The 22,016-nt window shown below is 36.2% G+C and overlaps 1 protein-coding gene across 1 annotated transcript in view; it reads right to left on the bottom strand.

Annotated features, from left to right (window-relative positions):
* LOC102801535 (telomerase reverse transcriptase) overlaps positions 1-22,016 on the bottom strand; it is a 36,582-nt gene that overhangs the window by 13,144 nt on the left and 1,422 nt on the right. The window contains exons 2-19 of the mRNA XM_085499682.1: positions 17,911-18,038; positions 16,667-16,778; positions 15,819-15,883; positions 15,358-15,443; positions 14,567-14,609; positions 13,009-13,070; positions 12,651-12,751; positions 11,733-11,800; positions 10,879-10,934; positions 9,124-9,273; positions 8,542-8,741; positions 7,851-7,947; positions 7,357-7,499; positions 6,909-6,965; positions 6,554-6,654; positions 6,114-6,210; positions 4,972-5,148; positions 2,100-2,174 (exon numbers count right to left, since the gene is read on the bottom strand). Of these exons, the coding sequence (XP_085355808.1) occupies positions 2,100-2,174; positions 4,972-5,148; positions 6,114-6,210; positions 6,554-6,654; positions 6,909-6,965; positions 7,357-7,499; positions 7,851-7,947; positions 8,542-8,741; positions 9,124-9,273; positions 10,879-10,934; positions 11,733-11,800; positions 12,651-12,751; positions 13,009-13,070; positions 14,567-14,609; positions 15,358-15,443; positions 15,819-15,883; positions 16,667-16,778; positions 17,911-18,026 (1,806 nt within the window). The 5' untranslated portion in view covers positions 18,027-18,038. The remainder of the gene's footprint in view (positions 1-2,099; positions 2,175-4,971; positions 5,149-6,113; positions 6,211-6,553; positions 6,655-6,908; positions 6,966-7,356; positions 7,500-7,850; positions 7,948-8,541; positions 8,742-9,123; positions 9,274-10,878; positions 10,935-11,732; positions 11,801-12,650; positions 12,752-13,008; positions 13,071-14,566; positions 14,610-15,357; positions 15,444-15,818; positions 15,884-16,666; positions 16,779-17,910; positions 18,039-22,016) is intronic.

Genomic DNA, 22,016 nt, shown 5'->3' with positions numbered 1-22,016 from the left:
GGCAAAATGATATTATATTATTAATGACATATCTATTTTATTTCTGTTGAGTGCTTTGAATAAACAATTTATTAAATAATAGGTGAGGGACTCACATTAACAATATGATAAATTACACACCTGTGATCACCTTAACAATGTTGTCTGATATATGACAGGATAAATTACACACCTGTGATCACCTTAACAACACCTTGAGTGACTCTCCTTAATGTTGTCTGATATATGAAAGGATAAATTACACACCTGTGATCACCTTAACAACACCTTGAGTGACTCTCCTTAATGTTGTCTGATATATGAAAGGATAAATTACACACCTGTGATCACCTTAACAACACCTTGAGTGACTCTCCTTAACAATGTTGTCTGATATATGAAAGGATAAATTACACACCTGTGATCACCTTAACAACACCTTGAGTGACTCTCCTTAACAATGTTGTCTGATATATGACAGGATAAATTACACACATGTGATCACCTTAACAACACCTTGAGTGACTCTCCTTAACAATGTTGTCTGATATATGAAAGGATAAATTACACACCTGTGATCACCTTAACAACACCTTGAGTGACTCTTCTTAATGTTGTCTGATATATGAAAGGATAAATTACACACCTTTGATCACCTTAACAACACCTTGAGTGACTCTCCTTAATGTTGTCTGATATATGAAAGGATAAATTACACACCTGTGATTACCTTAACAACACCTTGAGTGACTCTCCTTAACAATGTAGTCTGATATATGAAAGGATAAATTACACACCTGTGATCACCTTAACAACACCTTGAGTGACTCTCCTTAACAATGTTGTCTGATATATGAAAGGATAAATTACACACCTGTGATCACCTTAACAACACCTTGAGTGACTCTCCTTAATGTTGTCTGATATATGATAGGATAAATTACACACCTGTGATCACCTTAACAACACCTTGAGTGACTCTCCTTAATGTTGTCTGATATATGACAGGATAAATTACACACCTGTGATCACCTTAACAACACCTTGAGTGACTCTCCTTAACAATGTTGTCTGATATATGAAAGGATAAATTACACACCTGTGATCACCTTAACAACACCTTGAGTGACTCTCCTTAATGTTGTCTGATATATGGAAGGATAAATTACACACCTGTGATCACCTTAACAACACCTTGAGTGACTCTCCTTAATGTTGTCTGATATATGAAAGGATAAATTACACACCTGTGATCACCTTAACAACACCTTGAGTGACTCTCCTTAACAATGTAGTCTGATATATGAAAGGATAAATGACACACCTGTGATCACCTTAACAACACCTTGAGTGACTCTCCTTAACAATGTTGTCTGATATATGAAAGGATAGATTACACACCTGTGATCACCTTAACAACACCTTGAGTGACTCTCCTTAACAATGTTGTCTGATATATGAAAGGATAAATTACACACCTATGATCACCTTAACAACACCTTGAGTGACTCTCCTTAATGTCTGATATATGGAAGGATAAATTACACACCTGTGATCACCTTAACAACACCTTGAGTGACTCTCCTTAATGTTGTCTGATATATGGAAGGATAAATTATACACCTGTGATCACCTTAACAACACCTTGAGTGACTCACCTTAACAATGTTGTCTGATATATGACAGGATAAATTACACACCTGTGATCACCTAGACAACACCTTGAGTGACTCACCTTAACAATATGATAAATTACACACCTGTGATCACCATAGCAACACCTTGAGTGACTCGCTTAATGTTGTCTGATATATGACAGGATAAATTACACACCTGTGATCACCTTAACAACACCTTGAGTGACTCACCTTAACAATGTTGTCTGATATATGACAGGATAAATTACACACCTGTGATCACCTAGACAACACCTTGAGTGACTCACCTTAACAATATGATAAATTACACACCTGTGATCACCATAGCAACACCTTGAGTGACTCGCTTAATGTTGTCTGATATATGAAAGGACAAATTACACACCTGCGATCACCTTAACAACACTTATGATCACCATGACAACACCTGTGATCACCTAGACAACACCTTGAGTGACTCACCTTAACAATGTTGTCTGATATATGACAGGATAAGTTCTGCAGTAACTGTTTGGCTCCATCAATTTCATAACTACTCTAAATATGAAGTGAAAGAACATATTAAATAAAAAATAAGGTTTAACAACATTGGAAAAATCATGTAACACACCATACCTCTAGTAGAGAGGGCTTCTGTGGCATCAAAATGAAATATATGGATTAAGAGAATGTTAAGTTGAGTAGTCGTCATCTAAAATACAGCAACCTCTCTCTTAAAAACATAATCTGCATTGCTTAACAACTACAGATCAAGTTGACAGTATGTGGTGGGGAATGGAGTTTTACATCGAATATTTCACCAAAGTTGACAGTGATGGTCAAGGGACCAAAGTTGACAGTGGCGATGGAGGGGCCAAAGCTGGAAGTGGCGGTGGAGGGGCCAAAGCTGACAATGGCGGTGGAGGGGCCAAAGCTGGAAGTGGCAGTGGAGGGGCCAAAGCTGACAGTGGCGGTGGAGGGGCCAAAGCTGACAGGGCCGGTGGAGGGGCCAAAGTTGACAGTGATGGTCAAGGGACCAAAGTTGACAGTGGCGATGGAGGGGCCAAAGCTGACAGTGGCAGTGGAGGGGCCAAAGCTGACAGTGGTGGTGGAGGGGCCAAAGCTGACAGTGGCGGTGGAGGGGCCAAAGCTGACAGTGGCAGTGGAGGGGCCAAAGCTGGAAGTGGCAGTGGAGGGGCCAAAGCTGACAGTGGCGGTGGAGGGGTCAAAGCTGACAGGGCCGGTGGAGAGGCCAAAGTTGACAGTGATGGTCAAGGGACCAAAGTTGACAGTGGCGATGGAGGGGCCAAAGCTGACAGTGGCAGTGGAGGGGCCAAAGCTAACAGTGGCGGTGGAGGGGCCAAAGCTGACAGTGGCGGTGAAGGGGCCAAAGCTGACAGTGATGGTCAAGGGACCAAAGTTGACAGTGGCGATGGAGGGGCCAAAGCTGACAGTGGCAGTGGAGGGGTCAAAGCTAACAGTGGCGGTGGAGGGGCCAAAGCTGACAGTGGCGGTGGAGGGGCCAAAGCTGACAGTGGCGGTGGAGGGGTCAAAGCTGACAGTGGCGGTGGAGGGGCCAAAGCTGACAGGGCCGGTGGAGGGGCCAAAGTTGACAGTGATGGTCAAGGGACCAAAGTTGACAGTGGCGATGGAGGGGCCAAAGCTGACAGTGGCAGTGGAGGGGCCAAAGCTGACAGTGGCGGTGGAGGGGCCAAAGCTGACAGTGGCGGTGGAGGGGCCAAAGCTGACAGTGGCAGTGGAGGGGCCAAAGCTGGAAGTGGCAGTGGAGGGGCCAAAGCTGACAGTGGCGGTGGAGGGGTCAAAGCTGACAGGGCCGGTGGAGGGGCCAAAGTTGACAGTGATGGTCAAGGGACCAAAGTTGACAGTGGCGATGGAGGGGCCAAAGCTGACAGTGGCAGTGGAGGGGCCAAAGCTAACAGTGGCGGTGGAGGGGCCAAAGCTGACAGTGGCGGTGAAGGGGCCAAAGCTGACAGTGATGGTCAAGGGACCAAAGTTGACAGTGGCGATGGAGGGGCCAAAGCTGACAGTGGCAGTGGAGGGGCCAAAGCTAACAGTGGCGGTGGAGGGGCCAAAGCTGACAGTGGCGGTGGAGGGGCCAAAGCTGACAGTGGCGGTGGAGGGGCCAAAGCTGGAAGTGGCAGTGGAGGGGCCAAAGCTGACAGTGGCGGTGGAGGGGCCAAAGCTGACAGGGCCAGTGGAGGGGCCAAAGTTGACAGTGATGGTCAAGGGACCAAAGTTGACAGTGGCGATGGAGGGGCCAAAGCTGAAAGTGGCAGTGGAGGGGCCAAAGCTAACAGTGGCGGTGGAGGGGCCAAAGCTGACAGTGGCGGTGGAGGGGCCAAAGCTGACAGTGGCGGTGGAGGGGCCAAAGCTGGAAGTGGCAGTGGAGGGGCCAAAGCTGACAGTGGCGGTGGAGGGGCCAAAGCTGACAGGGCCGGTGGAGGGGCCAAAGTTGACAGTGATGGTCAAGGGACCAAAGTTGACAGTGGCGATGGAGGGGCCAAAGCTGACAGTGGCAGTGGAGGGGCCAAAGCTGACAGTGGTGGTGGAGGGCCAAAGCTGACAGTAGCGGTGGAGGGGACAAAGCTGACAGGGCCGGTGGAGGGGCCAAAGCTGACAGTGGCGGTGGAGGGGCCAAAGCTGACAGTGGCGGTGGAGGGGCCAAAGCTGGAAGTGGCAGTGGAGGGGCCAAAGCTGACAGTGGCGATAAAGGAGCCACAGCTGACAGTGGCGGTGGAGGGGCCAAAGCTGACAGTGGCAGTGGAGGGGCCAAAGCTGACAGTGGCGGTGGAGGGGCCAAAGCTGACAGTGGCGGTGGAGGGGTCAAAGCTGACAGTGGCGGCCGGTGGAGGGGCCAAAGCTGACAGTGGCGATAAAAGGGCCAAAGCTGACAGTGGTGGTCGGTGGAGGGGCCAAAGCTGACAGAGGCGGTGGAGGGGCCAAAGCTGACAGTGGCGGTGGAGGGGCCAAAGCTGACAGTGGCAGTGGAGGGGCCAAAGCTGACAGTGGCGGCCGGTGGAGGGGCCAAAGCTGACAGTGGCGATAAAGGGGCCAAAGCTGACAGTGGTGGCCGGTGGAGGGGCCAAAGCTGACAGTGGCAGTGGAGGGGGCCAAAGCTGACAGTGGCAATAAAGGGGCCAAAGCTGACAGGGCCGGTGGAGGGGCCAAAGCTGACAGTGGCGGTGGAGGGTCAAAGTTGAAAGTGGCGGTAAGTGGGTCAAAGTTAACAATAAAGTGATCATGGTTGATGATAATTGAGTGGATGGGTCAAAGATTGAGTTTGAAAATGAGGTAAAAGCTTTGATGTCTCATCAAACAGACTTTCCAAACTTACAACTTCTATGATAATCTTGTTACTTAAAGCTGTACTGGGTTCCATGTCTTGAATGAACTTAACCATGTCAGGTTGATGATCACTTGTTGATGTGACATTCCATTTATGGTTCTTAAACAGTCTGCCTTGATTTGTACCACAGATCACATAGTGACGCATTATGAATGTTTTGTCTTTCTGTACAAATGTATGAACAAATAAGTATTATTTTCAGTTAATGTTAAATAGGTCAGCAAGGATTTGATAGGCTGATAGTGCAGTAACATATTTACTGATTGGCTTGGTAGTATTAAAGTTGAGTAGCCAATCAGGAGCAAGCTTTTAATTAGCTGTAATCTATCCATACACACAAATAAGACACTCCCCAATTGGTTAGATGGATATAATTGTTCATATTGAAAATCTGTGTGATACCAAGATCTGTTCATAACGATGATTTACATTGAACTCTCTGCCTCAATTAATATGTTGGGTCACTGTTACCCTCTAACAGTGACCCAACATATTAATTGAGACATTGCTTTAAACATTGAACCTTGGGTTGAGATTAGCCCCCTAACCTTAGCTAAATAGGTGACATTGGGGTAATCTATCATGGGGTAAAATTAGCTATGGGTTGAACACTGGATCTTGCTACATGTGTGAACACAGTAATACCACACACTCACTGAGTTAAGAGGATTTGTTTGTAGAGTCTTTTTAATTGTAGATATGCTCGTCTTAGGAATGATAACCTTCAGTTCTCTCAAAACGAAAAAAATATTGAAAGGTCAGGGCAGGATATCTACTTTTGATATATCATATTTTAAAACAAAAACATTATTTTTGATAATTCACAGATTTGAAAAATTACATGGGAATGCAATTTTAAGATTGGGATAGTCAATCAGGTACAATTATCTAACTCAATGGTTAGTATTAACACAGTCCCTCAACACCGGGACTGTGGTATTAATAAGGATAATAAACTTGTTGATATTGTTTTCAGACTGGAAAGTGGAGATTTCCTTGGTAAATTCAGTGTACATAATATCCTTTTCATCAGTGTAATAGCTACAGTCTGTAATAAAATGAACTTCGTCTTCAATACTATATGTATGTTTCATTAGAATTACAGTAATATGTCTGTGTTACATACATACCTCCTGGTTTAATATATCCACCAAGATGCACATCAACCGATACTGTATCATTGTATCATAACATTTCTCAATATCCAACTTTACAAAATAAAGTTCGCTACAAAAAAGACATCAGTGATATTGAATGAAAATTTGTGTCAAAAATATTTAATAGATTCTACATATTAACAACACCTGATCCACTTTTATATAATCATGATCATTTCAGATACTGAGATAACACATATTATATACACTTGACCAATCTTATATATGCAGATCTAACCATTTACATCTGAACAATTTTATAAAACCCCAATTTCACATCTGATCCACTCTTGTATACACCAGACCTCATTTAAATATACCTACAAGACACCTTCAATACTCCAATTCTCTTATATTCTACACACACAAAATTATTTCATACTGTATTTATAGATTAAACCAATAATCTATACCTGTAGTTTTTCTGTCTTGCGTTATTGACAAACTTTTTCCAAATGTCATAAACATCATGCATTCCAAATACAGCAGACCCAACGAGTTCGGGAGATTTTTTCTGAAAAGAAAAAATTTAATCTACTACTGTGCTAGCTATTACTACTATTGTGAGACGAGAGCATACAAGTGTCTTTTTTTGCACTTTGTTGAAAATTGGAGAGAATACAAACACTGTATTTGATCTATTTGAAGCACATCTTTAATGGAACATATATAAACTAAAAATACCCTTTTTTGTATAGTGAAAAATAATACTTATTTAACACCTCTGTGATTTACATATAGCACATATGAAGCGGTGACAAATCTTACCGTAACATATTTTAACGTCTCTAATGCAGCCTTCAAGTTGAAGTTTTTTGTTTTCACCTGAAAAATCAAATAAACATATTGTAATGATTTGTTGGCTGATCAATAAATTCTTTCTACATACCGTACTTGACCGGCTTAGCGTCCATGCTCGGCTAAGCGTCCACCCCCCCCTTTCGAGGCATTCAAATTTTCGGGTTCATGTTCAGCTAAGCGCCCATCTCCTTCAAAATGCCCCTAATTTAATTGTTTCAAACCACAAATAGAAATTGTATCAAGGTGTAATCCTCTCTATTTTGAAAAACATTTTCGGCAAGGGATGGCATAATTGTAACTTACCTTACACCTTATTTGTTAATAGAATTTTAGCGAAATCTAACTGGTTTCAAAATGGCGGATTGATATACACAACATATTTGATCTCAGTAAAAATGTTTGATTTGCAGCTTACTTGTGGGATTACAGACTTAGTGATTATCGGTCGTACACTTGATTTCTTTGGCAAAAATCTCAAGTTGTAGAAACCAAATTTTAAACTTTTTTCTTCACCAATATCATTTGGCAACTTTCGTAAAACTCCTCTCTCTACATAATCTGAAACAAAGCAAGCAAAGCAGTGTCTGATTGGCTAGACTGTTAGGTGAAAGGCTTGGTAACCAATCAGAGGCAATTTTAAAGTAACTTAAAATATGACTCTAAACAAGACATTGTCTGGTTGGCCATACTTATTACAATAACAGGTCATTATTAACAACACAGTTACTGTTGAAATTGTATTATGTATTTGATTTGAGAGCTCAAAGAATAGAGGAATAATGTTAAGAAAATTTGGCATGTAAATGAGACCAAATTGACAATTGAAAAATACTACAAAATGGTTGCCAGTTTGTTACTAAATTTCATTGAAACCCAAGGCAATTTTGTAATTTATAAGTTTTTCCTCACCTTTCATTCCCAAACGTTTCAAATCTTTCCACACCATTTTTCGATAAAAGAAGACATGATTTCTGTACACACTGGATTCTGTGATGTAAAACATTGACTGTAAATAGGAAGAACAGAATCAGATCACTACTTGAGAATGGAGGTCCACTAAAAGTGTCTACATATAAAATATCAAAGCAATTGGAATAACCATTTTTTTTAAAAATAGTGGAAATATCACTTTTTACAAATGACAAAATGCCAAAAATATTCATCAAAATGAAGAAATCATCTCAAATAAACAAAACTGAGAGAGGGTTACCTGAGGTACCTTCATTTCAAATATCAAAGCAATCAGACTTTGTAAGGTAATGTAGAGAATATCTCTTTTTAGCAAAAATAACAAAAATATACATCAAAATAAGAAATTTGAAATAAAAAAATATGGAGTTGATGATGACTGACAATCAGCATCATGATGCAGTTTTAATTTAGATTTAGATTAAAGATTATTCAATCCCACAAGATATACCGTATTATTAACATGTGCTTTTAAATACATACACTAAAGATTTATTGGAATCCACAAAATATACTTTGAAACAGAAAATATTTACCTCATTCCACCATAGGTGGCGCACATAACTGGTATGCAAAATTGAAAAAAAAAAAATGAAAAACAATTTTTTTAGCCTTAAGTTGGGATACATACTTTAAGAATGACCATTATTACATGAGTGAGTAACCACGTGAGCAGCTTCTGTACTATAAATTCTCTTTCCAATGACTCTTGTGGACTGACATGACTACTAGATGTCTTGCACCAATCAATATCAGATATTCGGATCTTGTACATCAGTTGCTTAGAACTGAATTTCTCATATCGCCCAAGATTGAGGAAATTCCTAACATCTATTATTTTATACATTAAGAAAATTGAAAATTGTTAATTTTGCAACAATAATCTCAGACTTACAGACGCAAGGTTACAAAACAAAGAATGTACACTACTATTGTGACAATTGACAAAAAACACAGGCTATACTTTTTTTACAATTATTAACAAGCACTGACGATATCTGTGTTCAGTACAAACAAATGTACATGTATATGTCTACCAAAAGGGCTCCATGCATCATCCGTGCAAAATAACACACACAGGCAGAGTAACTGCAATGATTCTTATAAGGTGGTCAAAAATATGCAAAATGTAGCACCAACACTTAAGGCAAAGTAAAATAATGACATTCAAAACTCAAAGATATGCTTGTGAATAATTTATACAAAAGGATACTCCTCAGGAATGCTTCCCTGTTGTGATTAGAGCCCCATAACTTCCTGGGAATAAGTTTGTAGACAACCGCTCTAATATAACAATATACATCATGTGATCTAGTGTATTTAGATAAAAGAATTCTGCATCGGATCTCTCTGTTCTGTGATTCTGTCAAGACAAAAATAAGTAAGGATTTATTTGAATGATTTATGTTTGTTTCTGCTTGGTGTTTCAAAATATTGGCTTCAGTGAAAAAAACAACAAAGTTCAATTCAAAATGAACTCTGAGATGTATAAGAAAGTTCTTTTCTGTAGAGTTTAGTTAAACAAAAAACGACTCTTTAATTTTATGCTTCACAACTACATCTGTAATATACATTTTAGCTACACAACATTTATGCTGACTTTTTTCATGTAAGTATGAAAAGAGCAGTAAATATACTATCATATCTCAATTGAACTGAATTTCAGTGAGATCCAGAATTGCAGAAATGCTTGATTTGATTAATTTTCGCACAAAAATGGCCACCATTCAGCCATCATTTATTAGATTGTGGAAGTGCATATGTAATGTATTTCATAATGTACGTGAGGTTCTAAGTTCTAATATTTGGACTTCCTCAAAATGGGGACTAAAATTACTTTTGTGATACCAAATGAGAAAAAACATATTTGTATAAAATAAATACCGGCAATATTTTAATAATTCACAATTTAGCAATTTTGTGATTTTGGTTATACACACATGCTTCATTTGGAGATGCACTTCTAATATAGCAAATGCAATGGTGAACAAGACATGTATTTATCAAACTACCCTCGATAATGCCAGCGATGACTTCAGTTTTATGGACTCTTTTAGCGAAAATGAAATTACAGATGTATCAGACAACGAGGATATCACAGCAGCTCTGCAGGTTTTTGTGGACAGCACAGATCCAGATCAGGACTTTGACAATGATTTTTAATTAACTAATCCAGTAATGAAATTTATCAGTGTGTTCTGAACATTTGTCATTAATTTCATTAGATTTTCACATTCTATCACATTGGTATTTATTTTCTGTGATTCGTCTGAATGAATTCTTGATTTTTTGACTATGTAAATGTCTTATTATGCAGACAGGAAAGAAATAGTGATTCCTAAGTTGTTATTCAATTAATAATGAATGAAATGCAGACTCTATCCCACCCCAAGCTATAATACTAGTACTGTTAATTTTTATGCCATAAATGTAACAAAGTTAATAGGCACTTGTTTTACATTTACTAATCGAGTTGACCTGCTTTTCTTTATATCCACGTAATTTCGTGATGGGTGTCCCACCGTCGCCATATTTTTTTTTTTTTTTTTTATTTGGTTATTTTTCCAGACAAGATGGGGTTGGTAATATCTGCCAAAAGATCGCCTGGGTGATCTTGAGGTCCACACATTTCTAAAAAAAAATCAAATCCTCCATGAGATCGCCCAGGGTGGGGTAATCAGCTGAATCCAGTATCAAGCAAATTGCTTGAAAGTGAACTTTGGTAGATCATTAGCTGTCTGTGTGCTGTTTGCATATGCAAAGCAATGCAGCCGCCTTAGCACTATCTGAATATGCATAGCCAGCTACCTAGGTACTATGTGCATATGCATAGCACAAACATCCCCATGCATGTTAATTTGTTATCAGAAAGTACATTTTAGTTCAGTACTACATGATATAAAATTTACAAAAAATACAAATTAGGTCTATATTCATAATAATTACAATTCAATAAAAACATTCTTACTTTTTGACTTTGAGGCAGGACAGTATCGGTTCAACAAGATATGATAATTACAATGTCTGTGAAAACAACATGTTAAATTTTAGTTAGATCAACATTTCAAATTGAATGAATACTTTCGGTTTATTAATTTTGTTTATTTTATTATATTACAAATTATTATTTTAAGTTTATTGGTGATTATTGGTGATTAGTGATTAGTAGTGCTTAGATGGTTTTATTGTATATTTAACAGCATTGATTTGTTATAACACAGTCACTATGTGGAATACATTTGATTGTCGATGACTTTACATAATAATCTTTATTGCATCCTTAGATATACAATCTTCTTATTAGTCTACAGCAATAAGGTAATAAAAGAAAGTTGAGTTAGTTAATAATAAGATAAAAGTAATACCGGTAGTTAATGAAAGTACCGATAGTAATGATTTTATAAGGAATTTTTATTTCTGATTTCAAAAGATCTGTAAATATACTTTCCTACTTGTATTTAAGCGAGAGGGCCATCATCTGCGCATGCACGGGAATCGACTCCCAAGCGCCGATAACAACACACGCTAAAAAAGCAAAGGTTCATGGGTAGACGCTTGTTTATAAACAATGACACGCTATGGCCATCTGACGCATGCGCAGGTGACGACTCCCCCGCTTTAATAACATTTTGGTTATTATGATATGATATACTATACAGTGCAATGACATATGGTCAATACAGTGTGATGACTTGTGACACCGTTTTACAACCTCCTACTTTTGTCACCTTTCACAGAATGGTGATACTTAATTCTGTTAAAAAAAGGATTTAAATCTACATTCATAAATAATATCGAATTCTGTCATAGCAAGATACATACCGATGTTTTTGTAGAAGTCTAATCATCAATTTTTTCAACTCTAAAAATCTTGGATGCATTCTTTGTACCTGGAATGTTTCAATTATTTACAGATTTATATGCAATTATTAGTGATTAGTTTAAAACTGAATAAAATAACAAATTTGTGCACAAAATTATAGTAGCAACAGGGGTGTTAAAAATTGCTCTATGATATTCAGAAATTCAAATACCCAAATACCAAGAACAGCATGAGAAACACGGCAAAACAAGACAGCATATGTCAATGTTAAGAAAAGAAAATGTAATTGCTGTTTTATTAGAAAGTTATGTTTTTTCATATTTTCTGACTGGTTTGTTACATGTATGTGTTGGAATAAGTTGGGTCAAGCTAACCTCAGCTGATTACGTCAAAATAACACTGAAGGAGACAATGACATTTATTTTGTCCTGTCATATAACTAATACTTGACAAATGCAAAAGAGTTGTGAGCAAACTAAACAAAATATCAGGATGAAGTTACCAGTAGTTGGCCAATTGTGAATATGTAGGTGTAACTATTGAACAATATTCAGTAAGACAACAGTCGTTGGTGGGAATGAAAATTGTTTCATTTTGTAGATTCAGTCGGTACTATACTCAGTTGTATAATTTCGTTTTTATTTGTTCAAATTTATAACAACATCACAGGGATTGCGTTAACCCCATATTTTGCTTCCCTGACTCCAATTATTGAAGAGGGAGCCAGTTTTTCAGGCATGCTGGGGTCCAGTCTCTAATAAAGTTGTCCAGGGTCAAATTTCAAGAAGTGAGACTCGTCTTGCTGACCAACTAGCGCAAACCCTGACATCATGAGTTTCTATTCATATAACAGTTATTTAAAACTAACAAATTATGAATTCATCATTATTAAATAGTTATTTTTGTATAATTCTCACCTTTTTGTTCTTTGTCTTTTTGTACAACTTCTCTTTGGTATATATTGAGGACAATAGATTTAAAGCACCACTTATAGATGCATTATATTCACTTAATTTAACTAAAAACAAAAAAAAATCCAAAAGTATTCTATTTGACGAGCATTCAAAAATAAATCAATGAAATAAATTAAATTTCAATTTTCTGCTGTGCTTGGAAAGACAAGCAAAATGAGAACTGAATGCATAAACATGAGGAACCCAGATGTTATGAAGCTAACACAGATGTGTTGTGACCAACCCAGATACCCTTGGTCCAAGATACCATGTTCCTCATAAAGTCCTGTGAATTAATATTAATTATAAATAAATTACTTACATGACTTTGGAAGTTTTTCTTTTGTTGTTTTAGCATAAAACATACTCATTTTGTCTATATTGCTGAAATTTAAATAATAGAACTAATATTACTCTGGGTAGACATCTCTGAATACTCCTACTCAGTCAGTCAGCTAACTGCCTCACTCATTTACAATATAACCAGTCACTTAGCTGAATGGTTTAGTATGTGTGTTTTCAAAACACAGACAGTGCAGCATCCCTGGGTTTAACCATGGAGGTAAAAAGAGAAGGAGTCACAGCCAAAATAATCCTCCTGAACTTTTGTTTTAACCAAGTTTAATCCTATAATTTATCGTCCTTTCACCTCAGGATCGTCGCCGACGCGTCATTTCTCTCAAGTGTTGCTGCGTACAGTACGCACTCCAAAGTCTTGTTTTACAGTGTCGCAGTAAAAGCCAAAGGACATAAAGCATGCGCAGATCTTTTATACGTAGAGGAATGGTGTTTGTGAGAACGGGAAAGTTAGGATTTTGAAAATCCCAGAATTTCATGTTAAGTTTATGTAATTTTTCGTTTTTCAGCACATTTTTCGTTGTATTTTTGAATCGGTAATATTGTAATGTTTCGAAACCTTGCTAGTACTGTTTTTTAGTCCAAAATAAAAATCGTTTAATGTTCCTTGCAATGATGCATGACATGGACCGCACCGCGTTGTACCAGAGACTGAATTTTGAGGTTCGAAATGACACTTTTTGAAGTTTATATCCCGTGTATGTCATACTTCCTATGGCAGTGCGTCAATTTTCTTTATACACCATGTACAAGAAAATCGCTGCATTTTTTTGTTTTTGTGCAATCATTTCGTTCACAGCATATGCAAAAAATTCTTCGTCTGTAATATGCTCTTCGATTTCGTTTACGTCTTCTGAATTTAAGGATATAGCAGTTTCAGCATCGTAGTCAAACTCGTGCGCGTTATCGATCGTCGCCATATTTGTTTATATGAATTTGACTAGAATTGTCACGAAAATCGCCGAGTGCTGCCGAAGGCGTCCGTAGTATGCTAATATGTGGTAATCCTCAATGCGCTAAGAGGAAACTGTTCTCCTTGATCCGTTCGGCAAATAAACTCCCTGATCTATGTACAAACAGCGGCAACCATCCTGGTACCTCTGATCTAAGCTTGGCTGTGACTCCTTCTCTTTTTACCTCCATGGTTTAACCTTTTCACCTCCAGTTCTTTTCATCAAAATTCACAAAATAGTCCTGTTTATAGTCTGCACTTTCTTTTTTGAGTAAAAACTAAAAATTTATTCAAATTTAATCGTTGGTTTCCAGAAATATAAGGAAAAATTGCAGACAAATTTGGGCAAGTACATTGTAAGTTCTGTGGTGAAAGGATTAACTTCAGAAGATTTGATAAGCATATTCACTAGGATTTTAAGTTCCTAGTGAAACAATACATGCTATTGTTTACATTGCATACTAAGTTTCTTTATTAACAAACCTTTACCTATTTTAGATTTGTTCATGAACCTCTACTATTCTAGTGTGAGAAAAGCCACGCACATTCACAAGACATAACATAAACTCACCTCTCAGAAGAAACACTGCTTTTCAATTTATGAATATCAGCACCTGCCATGAAAAACAGACATATGAATCTGATGATTTTAGAGACTGACATCATTTTATGCATTTGCATATTAATATTGATGCGTTGTATGTAATATATCAAGAGGTCCAGGGTTCAGTTACGTGTCTACTATTTAGAAATGCACATCAAGTGATTCTCCAGTGTGCTATTTTTGTTCCTGGATTTGATGACCGTGTGCCCTCTAACATGACTGCTTTTATGGGAATCTTAAGTCATAATCAAATTTTGCAAATCGAGTTGTCATCTTAGTGACTGCTGGAGAGTGAGGTATTTAAGATAAAAATAAATACTGTATGTGGATGTAGGGAGCTTCTGAAGTCAAGAAAAAAACTAATGTGGAAAACAACTTCCTTAAAATTTGTTTTTACTATTATTTTTTTTAGAAAATTACAATTTCTTATAACTAATTTACTAATTTTTTTAGGATCAATATATCAATGTATGGTTTTTTGTTGTGTCTTCCCAGTGACAAGCACAAAGTTTTTTTTTAACGCGAGTTTTGATCTGGACATGATGTGTACTAAATACTGACTTTATCTTCTTTAACAATTCGTCTATGTTTCAAATCCTTCCAGAAACTACCTAGTAAAACCTTGATATCACTTTTATTTTTATAGTCAAAACCATATTCCATAAAAGCGTAGCATGACAACCACTGCCTTTAATTTTTTGCTGAGCACCATTATGTACATGTGTGTTGGACTGACGATAAAAAGACAATATATTTACCTGAAATCTGAATAAATGAATTACCAACTGTTGACGTAAACATACTTGGGTATTTTAATAGATGAGTGATGACATCATCCCCAACTCTGAAAAAATACAATTGTAATGTGGTCCTTGTGACATTACAGCAAAGTTTACAAATTCACTGAGGTGATAGACATTTTTCATAGTGTAACTATACTCACCTTACACCCAATCAATAGAAAGATATCAGTTGAAACTTTTGGGTATTTCTCAGTCCAATTAAGAACTGTACTTTAATTTTGCCGAATACTGGTTTTCAGCTCAACAGAATAAGTTCTGAAGTTTTCATAGACTGAATTAAACTGTCGATCTGATATAATATTAATCTGTTATTATTAATAAATATTGTGTATAAATGTAATATGTGTGAATAAATTGCGAACGCCAGGAAAGGAAGTATGGAGTGCCATCAAGTCAAAGGTCATAAACAGCCATACCGTTCTAATAGTGTTTCCCATACATCAGTCTTCATATTGGTAGCTGAGTTCTTTTTGCACTGAAACTAAAAAGAAATCAGAAAATAAAGATTATTTTAAATACTGTAATTGCAATAAATTTCATTATTTCGGCATTTGGAGAATACAATTGGAAAAATGGTGTCAGCAAACAATGTTTAAATAAGACGAATTCATATTTTATTTCATTTTTATTTTATTCATATTCATATTTTTATTTAGCATTTATGAGATATACTGATCAAATTCGGACACATTGTACTCATCATAAAATATTTAAATTTTTTCACTGCAATAGATCAATTTTTTGATGTTTGAATTCTGCATTGGTAGTGTGCTAAGCACAACTAACCTAGTAAGTACGTAATGTTTGACTAATCTTAGTTAAAATTGCTTCACATAGAATATAGATTTATAATATAATCTCTATTTGATTCAGTGATTTGATGACATGGTAAGAATGATGAAAAACTCAACCAAAGCTAGTATCTGCTAAGGTGATGTTTGGGTTTTGGCAAAGCAGATATCTTGAGAATACCATACCTTTTATCTTTATAACAAACACATAAAACTCAACACAATGGCTTCAAACTAAATTTTGCTGATAATAAAACTTAAAAACATCATCTATTTTAAATATGATCTAAAATACAAGCATGAATAAAGGCACTAAATCTGGAGGAACATACATATATGTGGCACAAAAAAACACCTTCACAAATACACACAGTTTAGTTCTGTGGCTGCTACACTAGTAAATGCAGGCCAGTATCAGTTCTGTATTCAGGAAATAGGGATTGACTTTATCATTGGAAAGGAAAAAAACTTACTGGATCTAATCTTGAAATGATATCTTTTAAATAAGAAAACTGTTCAAAAGTAAACTCTCCTTTGTAGTTTTCATTCCAACCAACAATTGTTGACTGCAGAAAATATTTGTATCTGAAAAATTGAAGAAAAGGACAATTTTATTTTATTTTATCTTATGAGAGACATCACTGTTACAATATGCCCATGGTGCATTGTGGTGATCCCATGGTGCATTGTGGTGATCCCATGGTGCATTGTGGTGATCCCATGATGCATTGTGGTGATCCCATGGTGCATTGTGGTGATCCCATGATGCATTGTGGTGATCCCATGGTGCATTGTGGTGATCCCATGGTGCATTGTGGTGATCCCATGGTGCATTGTGGTGATCCCATGGTGCATTGTGGTGATCCCATGGTGCATTGTGGTAATCCCATGATGCATTGTGGTGATCCCATGGTGCATTGTGGTGATCCCATGATGCATTGTGGTGATCCCATGGTGCATTGTGGTGATCCCATGGTGCATTGTGGTGATCCCATGGTGCATTATGGTGATCCCATGGTGCATTGTGGTGATCCCATGGTGCATGGTTTTACTCCTATGGTACAATATGGTACTTCCAAGGTGCATTGTGGTACATGGTTAGGTGCATTTTATGTAACCGAGTTAGTCATTCTTTGTATGCAAATTCTTTAGTGCAAATTTCAACATTTGCATTTTGGTGCATAGATAATGTTCAATGATAATGATGTCATCATTCTTTGTGTTATAGTACAAGTGATGTAATTCTTCGTGTTTCAATGCAAATAATATTAGAATTTTATCCAATAGTGCAATTGATGTCATCAATCCTTTTGTTTCAATGCAAATAATGTCACCATTCTGTGTTTTAAACTAATTTCATATTTTTGTTAAAGTGCAAGTGAAGTCTTTTTGCATGTTGCATTGTAAATGATATTCATTATGTTTCTACGCAAATGATGTCATAATTTGTTGTGTTTCTGTGCAAACAACGTCATAATTTTTTGTGTTTCTGTGAAAATGATGTCATCATTTCTTGTGTTTCAGTTCAAATGATGTCATCACTATCTATTTATCTAATAATAGTAAGGATGACATTTGGTAAAGTCTTTGAAAGCCAGTTTCACAAGGAAATCAGTTTATTGCTACTAAAATTCACAATTTTCTGACTCACAGAAATTTATCTCACAACATTAAGAAGATTTATTATCGATTAATACCCACAATGAATACTACCTACTCTGCATTATCAGACTCCTGAACCAATGGCTGTAACAGTTTATTATCTTTGTCTAATAATAAAATGTAATCTTTTAATGTAGCAGTCTTCTTGTACAAACATTTTAAAGTTTGCATTTTGACTGTTATCTGCAAAAAAAAGAAATCCATTTCAGACTTGTAAATGTTCAGCTATAGGGTAGAAAAAATAGCAGTCACAAAAACAAGTTCCGGCATAGAAAAGATTTCAAAATGGCTTGAAATATCACAATATCAGTGGCATGTTTAGAAATTAAGTAATATATATTCTATGAATAAATTGCCAGGTTGATCAATTTATCTTTCAAAATCAAATTTATTGTAAGAAGCCATTCTATGCAACACTTAATATTAAAAGAAATATTCATTAATTTTTTACTAATAATTAAATGACAGTTGAACACAACCAGCTAATCATTGAGTGTATGGTTCACATCATCTGATTAAAATAAGATCCTAGTTTGGGCTTTTTTTTCTTTTTTGTTGTCATTCCTATTTTTTTCATATATTTTATTCTTTTATTTTTCAATTTATTTGCTGGTATTTTTTTAAGTGTGTGGGCTTTCATGATTACCAAAACTTTAAAAAATACCAGCAAATAAATAAAAAAAATATATATATGAAAACATATATTAACACAAAAAAAACAAAAAAAAAGCCCAAACTAGGTTCTTACATGTATTTTAATCAGATTTGGTTCACATTTACGTCACAGAGGAATATTTTTCTGTGTGAGCTGAGCTAGTCGAAATTATCAACTAAAGCCAGGTCAGACATCAACATGTACTGGAGGTGGGGTGCCAATGTAATTCCATTGGCCAATAGAAACCTCTCATTTAGAATTGAAATTTATAAATATGTTTGTACTAGAAATGATAACAGGTGTATACTAGCAAACTTTTCAAAAGAAGAAGGTGATATTTAAAAAAATATATTAACAACCATGTGTTCAGCAATCCAAATTATTTACTATATAAGCAAACTTATTTGCATACTATATTTCATTTTGTTTTGTTTCTCGTATACTGTAGAATACTTTATTTTCGCTGAAAAGGCTTTTTGGACGTTTTGTATGGAATTTATTTTCACTGATTTGTTATGAGTTTAATGTGAAATACAGGAAAAAAAATATATTCGCTGGATTTTATTTTCACAGAATCATCCCCATAAGCGAAAATAAATTCAAAGCGAAAATAAAGTATTCTACAGTATATTTAGCAGGGTTTTCTAGAAAAAATGAACAAGAGGAAGCACACACAGGCGATCGACCTGGAAACGCCATATCGGAAGGTTTCTGTGCCGTTTTAATGGTGTATCTATGGTCATTAAAATAATTTTTGAGTACTGTAGAATACTTTATTTTCGATTGGAATTTATTTTCGCTATTTTCACTGAAGGATTATTCCGTGAAAATAAAATCCAGCGAATATACTTTTTTTCATATTTTTCACATTAAACTCATCAAAAAACAGTGAAAATAAATTCCATATAAAATGCTCAAAATGCCTTTTCAGCGAAAATTAATTCCAGCGAAAATAAAGTATTCCACAGTAATTTTAGTGTATTTGGGGTCCAGACACATTGTCACCTGATGTTGCTAGGAAATTTTCATGAAGAAAAATATTGTACGGCAGCACGGAAGTGCGCAGCTCAAGAAATATTTTTATGACTTGAAAGTTCAATTGGCAATTTGGTAAGAGGGTTCATTATGAGTCACCGGGGCAGGACTCCAGAAGACGTACCTACACTTTATGCAATTTTTTTTAATTATGCTAATTTATTCATGACGTAGCAGTTTCTGTGCTCATGAATATTCATTAATTTGTGGGTCAATACATTTTAAAAGGGGCGATATATTATTTTTGGGGGAAGAGTTAGAAAGGGGGATCAGTAATCATTAGGGGGTCAATACAAAAGAAGGGACCCATTTGGAGAGCAGTCATGCTCCTCGTGTCTGTTGTTGCACGTGACCTACAGCTGTCAACTGTGTTCGTTCTTCGTCGACTTCGACTGGCTTCCATGGTAGGTAGTATTCTTGTGTTCTGTTTTTCTGACTTCAGTTTTTGAATCCGCTGTTTATGTTTTAACGTTTTTCATGTCTTTGTAGGAGTGTCCAATCCGTGATTCGAACTTGCGATCTTTGAGTTCCCAGCGCACTGTCTTGTCCACTGTACCACGAGTGTCTTCACACAAGAGATAGGATTTAAGTCCTATTCATAGGAGCACTGTCTTCACTAGCATTCAAAAATCTAACTAAACATACTGGATTCGAACCAGCGATCGCTCACATTGCTGACATAGTACAAATCAACTGAGCTATGTGGGTAGTCATGCAAATTGAATAAGTTGTTGTCATATTTAGCTTTATTGCCAAATAAAATTGGTTTGCGAGAAAAAGATGGGCAGGCAAGGGAATTGAACCCAGCTACTCCTGATCACTATGTAGAGAACTGACCCACAAGACCACGATGGATTGACTGGTTGTGTTTGCATTTGATAAGAGTATATAGTGTGTATATATATAGAAATACAACATATTTCTATTATTGAGTTACAATTGTCCAAAAAATTGGCAATTTTGTGTTTTTACTTGTGTAAACTATATACATGGCATAACCCGTTAGTGTACATTTTGCCAATTGGGTGTTTGCCATTTGCGTTGCCCATACCTGACCCGACCCTAACCCTAATGCCAAGACACGTTCCTGTTAATAATTCCGTTGCCCATACCTGACCCGACCCTAAACCTAATGCCAAGACACGTTCCTGTTTATATTTGCTCAATAATGATATTCTGTTGTGCACTGTCTGCGGGTAAGTTGCATTGATGTCAACTGATTAAACAAGTCGCGTTTAAGTAATTTCCACTATTATCAAGTGGTTAAATTGTGTCAATAAATGTGTGGACAAATATTTGAGATTAATTTTGATGTAGACAGCTCGTTTAATTATTTTACACCATTACAAGTTGTTAAATTGAGAGAATAAGTGTGCGGACAAATATTTAATACTTATTTTGGTGTAGACAGCTCTCGTTTAATTGTTTTACACCATTACAAGTTGTTAAATTGAGAGAATAAGTGTGCGGACAAATATTTAATACTTATTTTGGTGTAGACAGCTCTTGTTTGATTAATTCCCACAATTACAAGTTGTTAAATTGAGAGAATAAATGTGCGGACAACTATTTTAGACTTATTTTGGTGTAGACAGCTCTCGTTTAATTATTTTACACCATTACAAGTTGTTAAATTGAGAGAATAAGTGTGCGGACAAATATTTTAGACTTATTTTGGTGTAGACAGCTCTCGTTTGATTAATTCCCACAATTACAAGTTGTTAAATTGAGAGAATGAATGTGCGGACAAATATTTAATACTTATTTTGGTGTAGACAGCTCTCGTGTAATTATTTTACACCATTACAAGTTGTTAAATTGAGAGAATAAATGTGCGGACAAATATTTTAGACTTATTTTGGTGTAGAAAAGTCGCATTTAATTTACTTCCACAAATTACAAATTGTTAAATTGAGAGAATAAATGTGTGGACAAACATTTGAGACTTATTTTGGTGTAGACAACTCTCATTTAATAATTTTACACCATTACAAGTTGTTAAATTGAGAGAATAAATGTAGGGACAAGCATTTGAAACTTATTTTGGTGTAGACAACTCTCATTTGATTAATTCCAACATTTAAAAGTTCTTAAATTGACAGAATGAATGTATGGACAAATATTGACCATTATATTTGTGAGTAAATACCTGTTGTTTAATTAATTTCCACCTCTACAAGGTTGTTAAATTGAGAGAATAAATGTGTGGATAAATATTTGATACTTTTTTTTTTTTTTTTTTTACATTGCACAGATTTTAATTAATCGTATATTGAAGTGTGATTAATAAATACAATGCACAGATTTTAATTAATATTTGATACTTATTTAAGTGTAAGAACTCGTGTTTGACCAACTAACACCATTGCAAGTTGTTAAAATAATGAAATAAATATACTGGTATCATTGAATATTTGATTTAATTGTGAAACTTTCTAACAAAATGTTAACTGCTGACTTCGAACCCTCAA

This window comes from Saccoglossus kowalevskii, chromosome 5 (assembly GCF_978046115.1).
Source record: "Saccoglossus kowalevskii chromosome 5, keSacKowa6.1, whole genome shotgun sequence".
In the NCBI taxonomy this organism is placed as follows: Eukaryota; Metazoa; Hemichordata; class Enteropneusta; family Harrimaniidae; genus Saccoglossus; species Saccoglossus kowalevskii.
The sequence above is the reverse complement of the archived record's forward strand: the minus strand, read 5'-3'. Positions and strand labels throughout refer to the sequence as shown.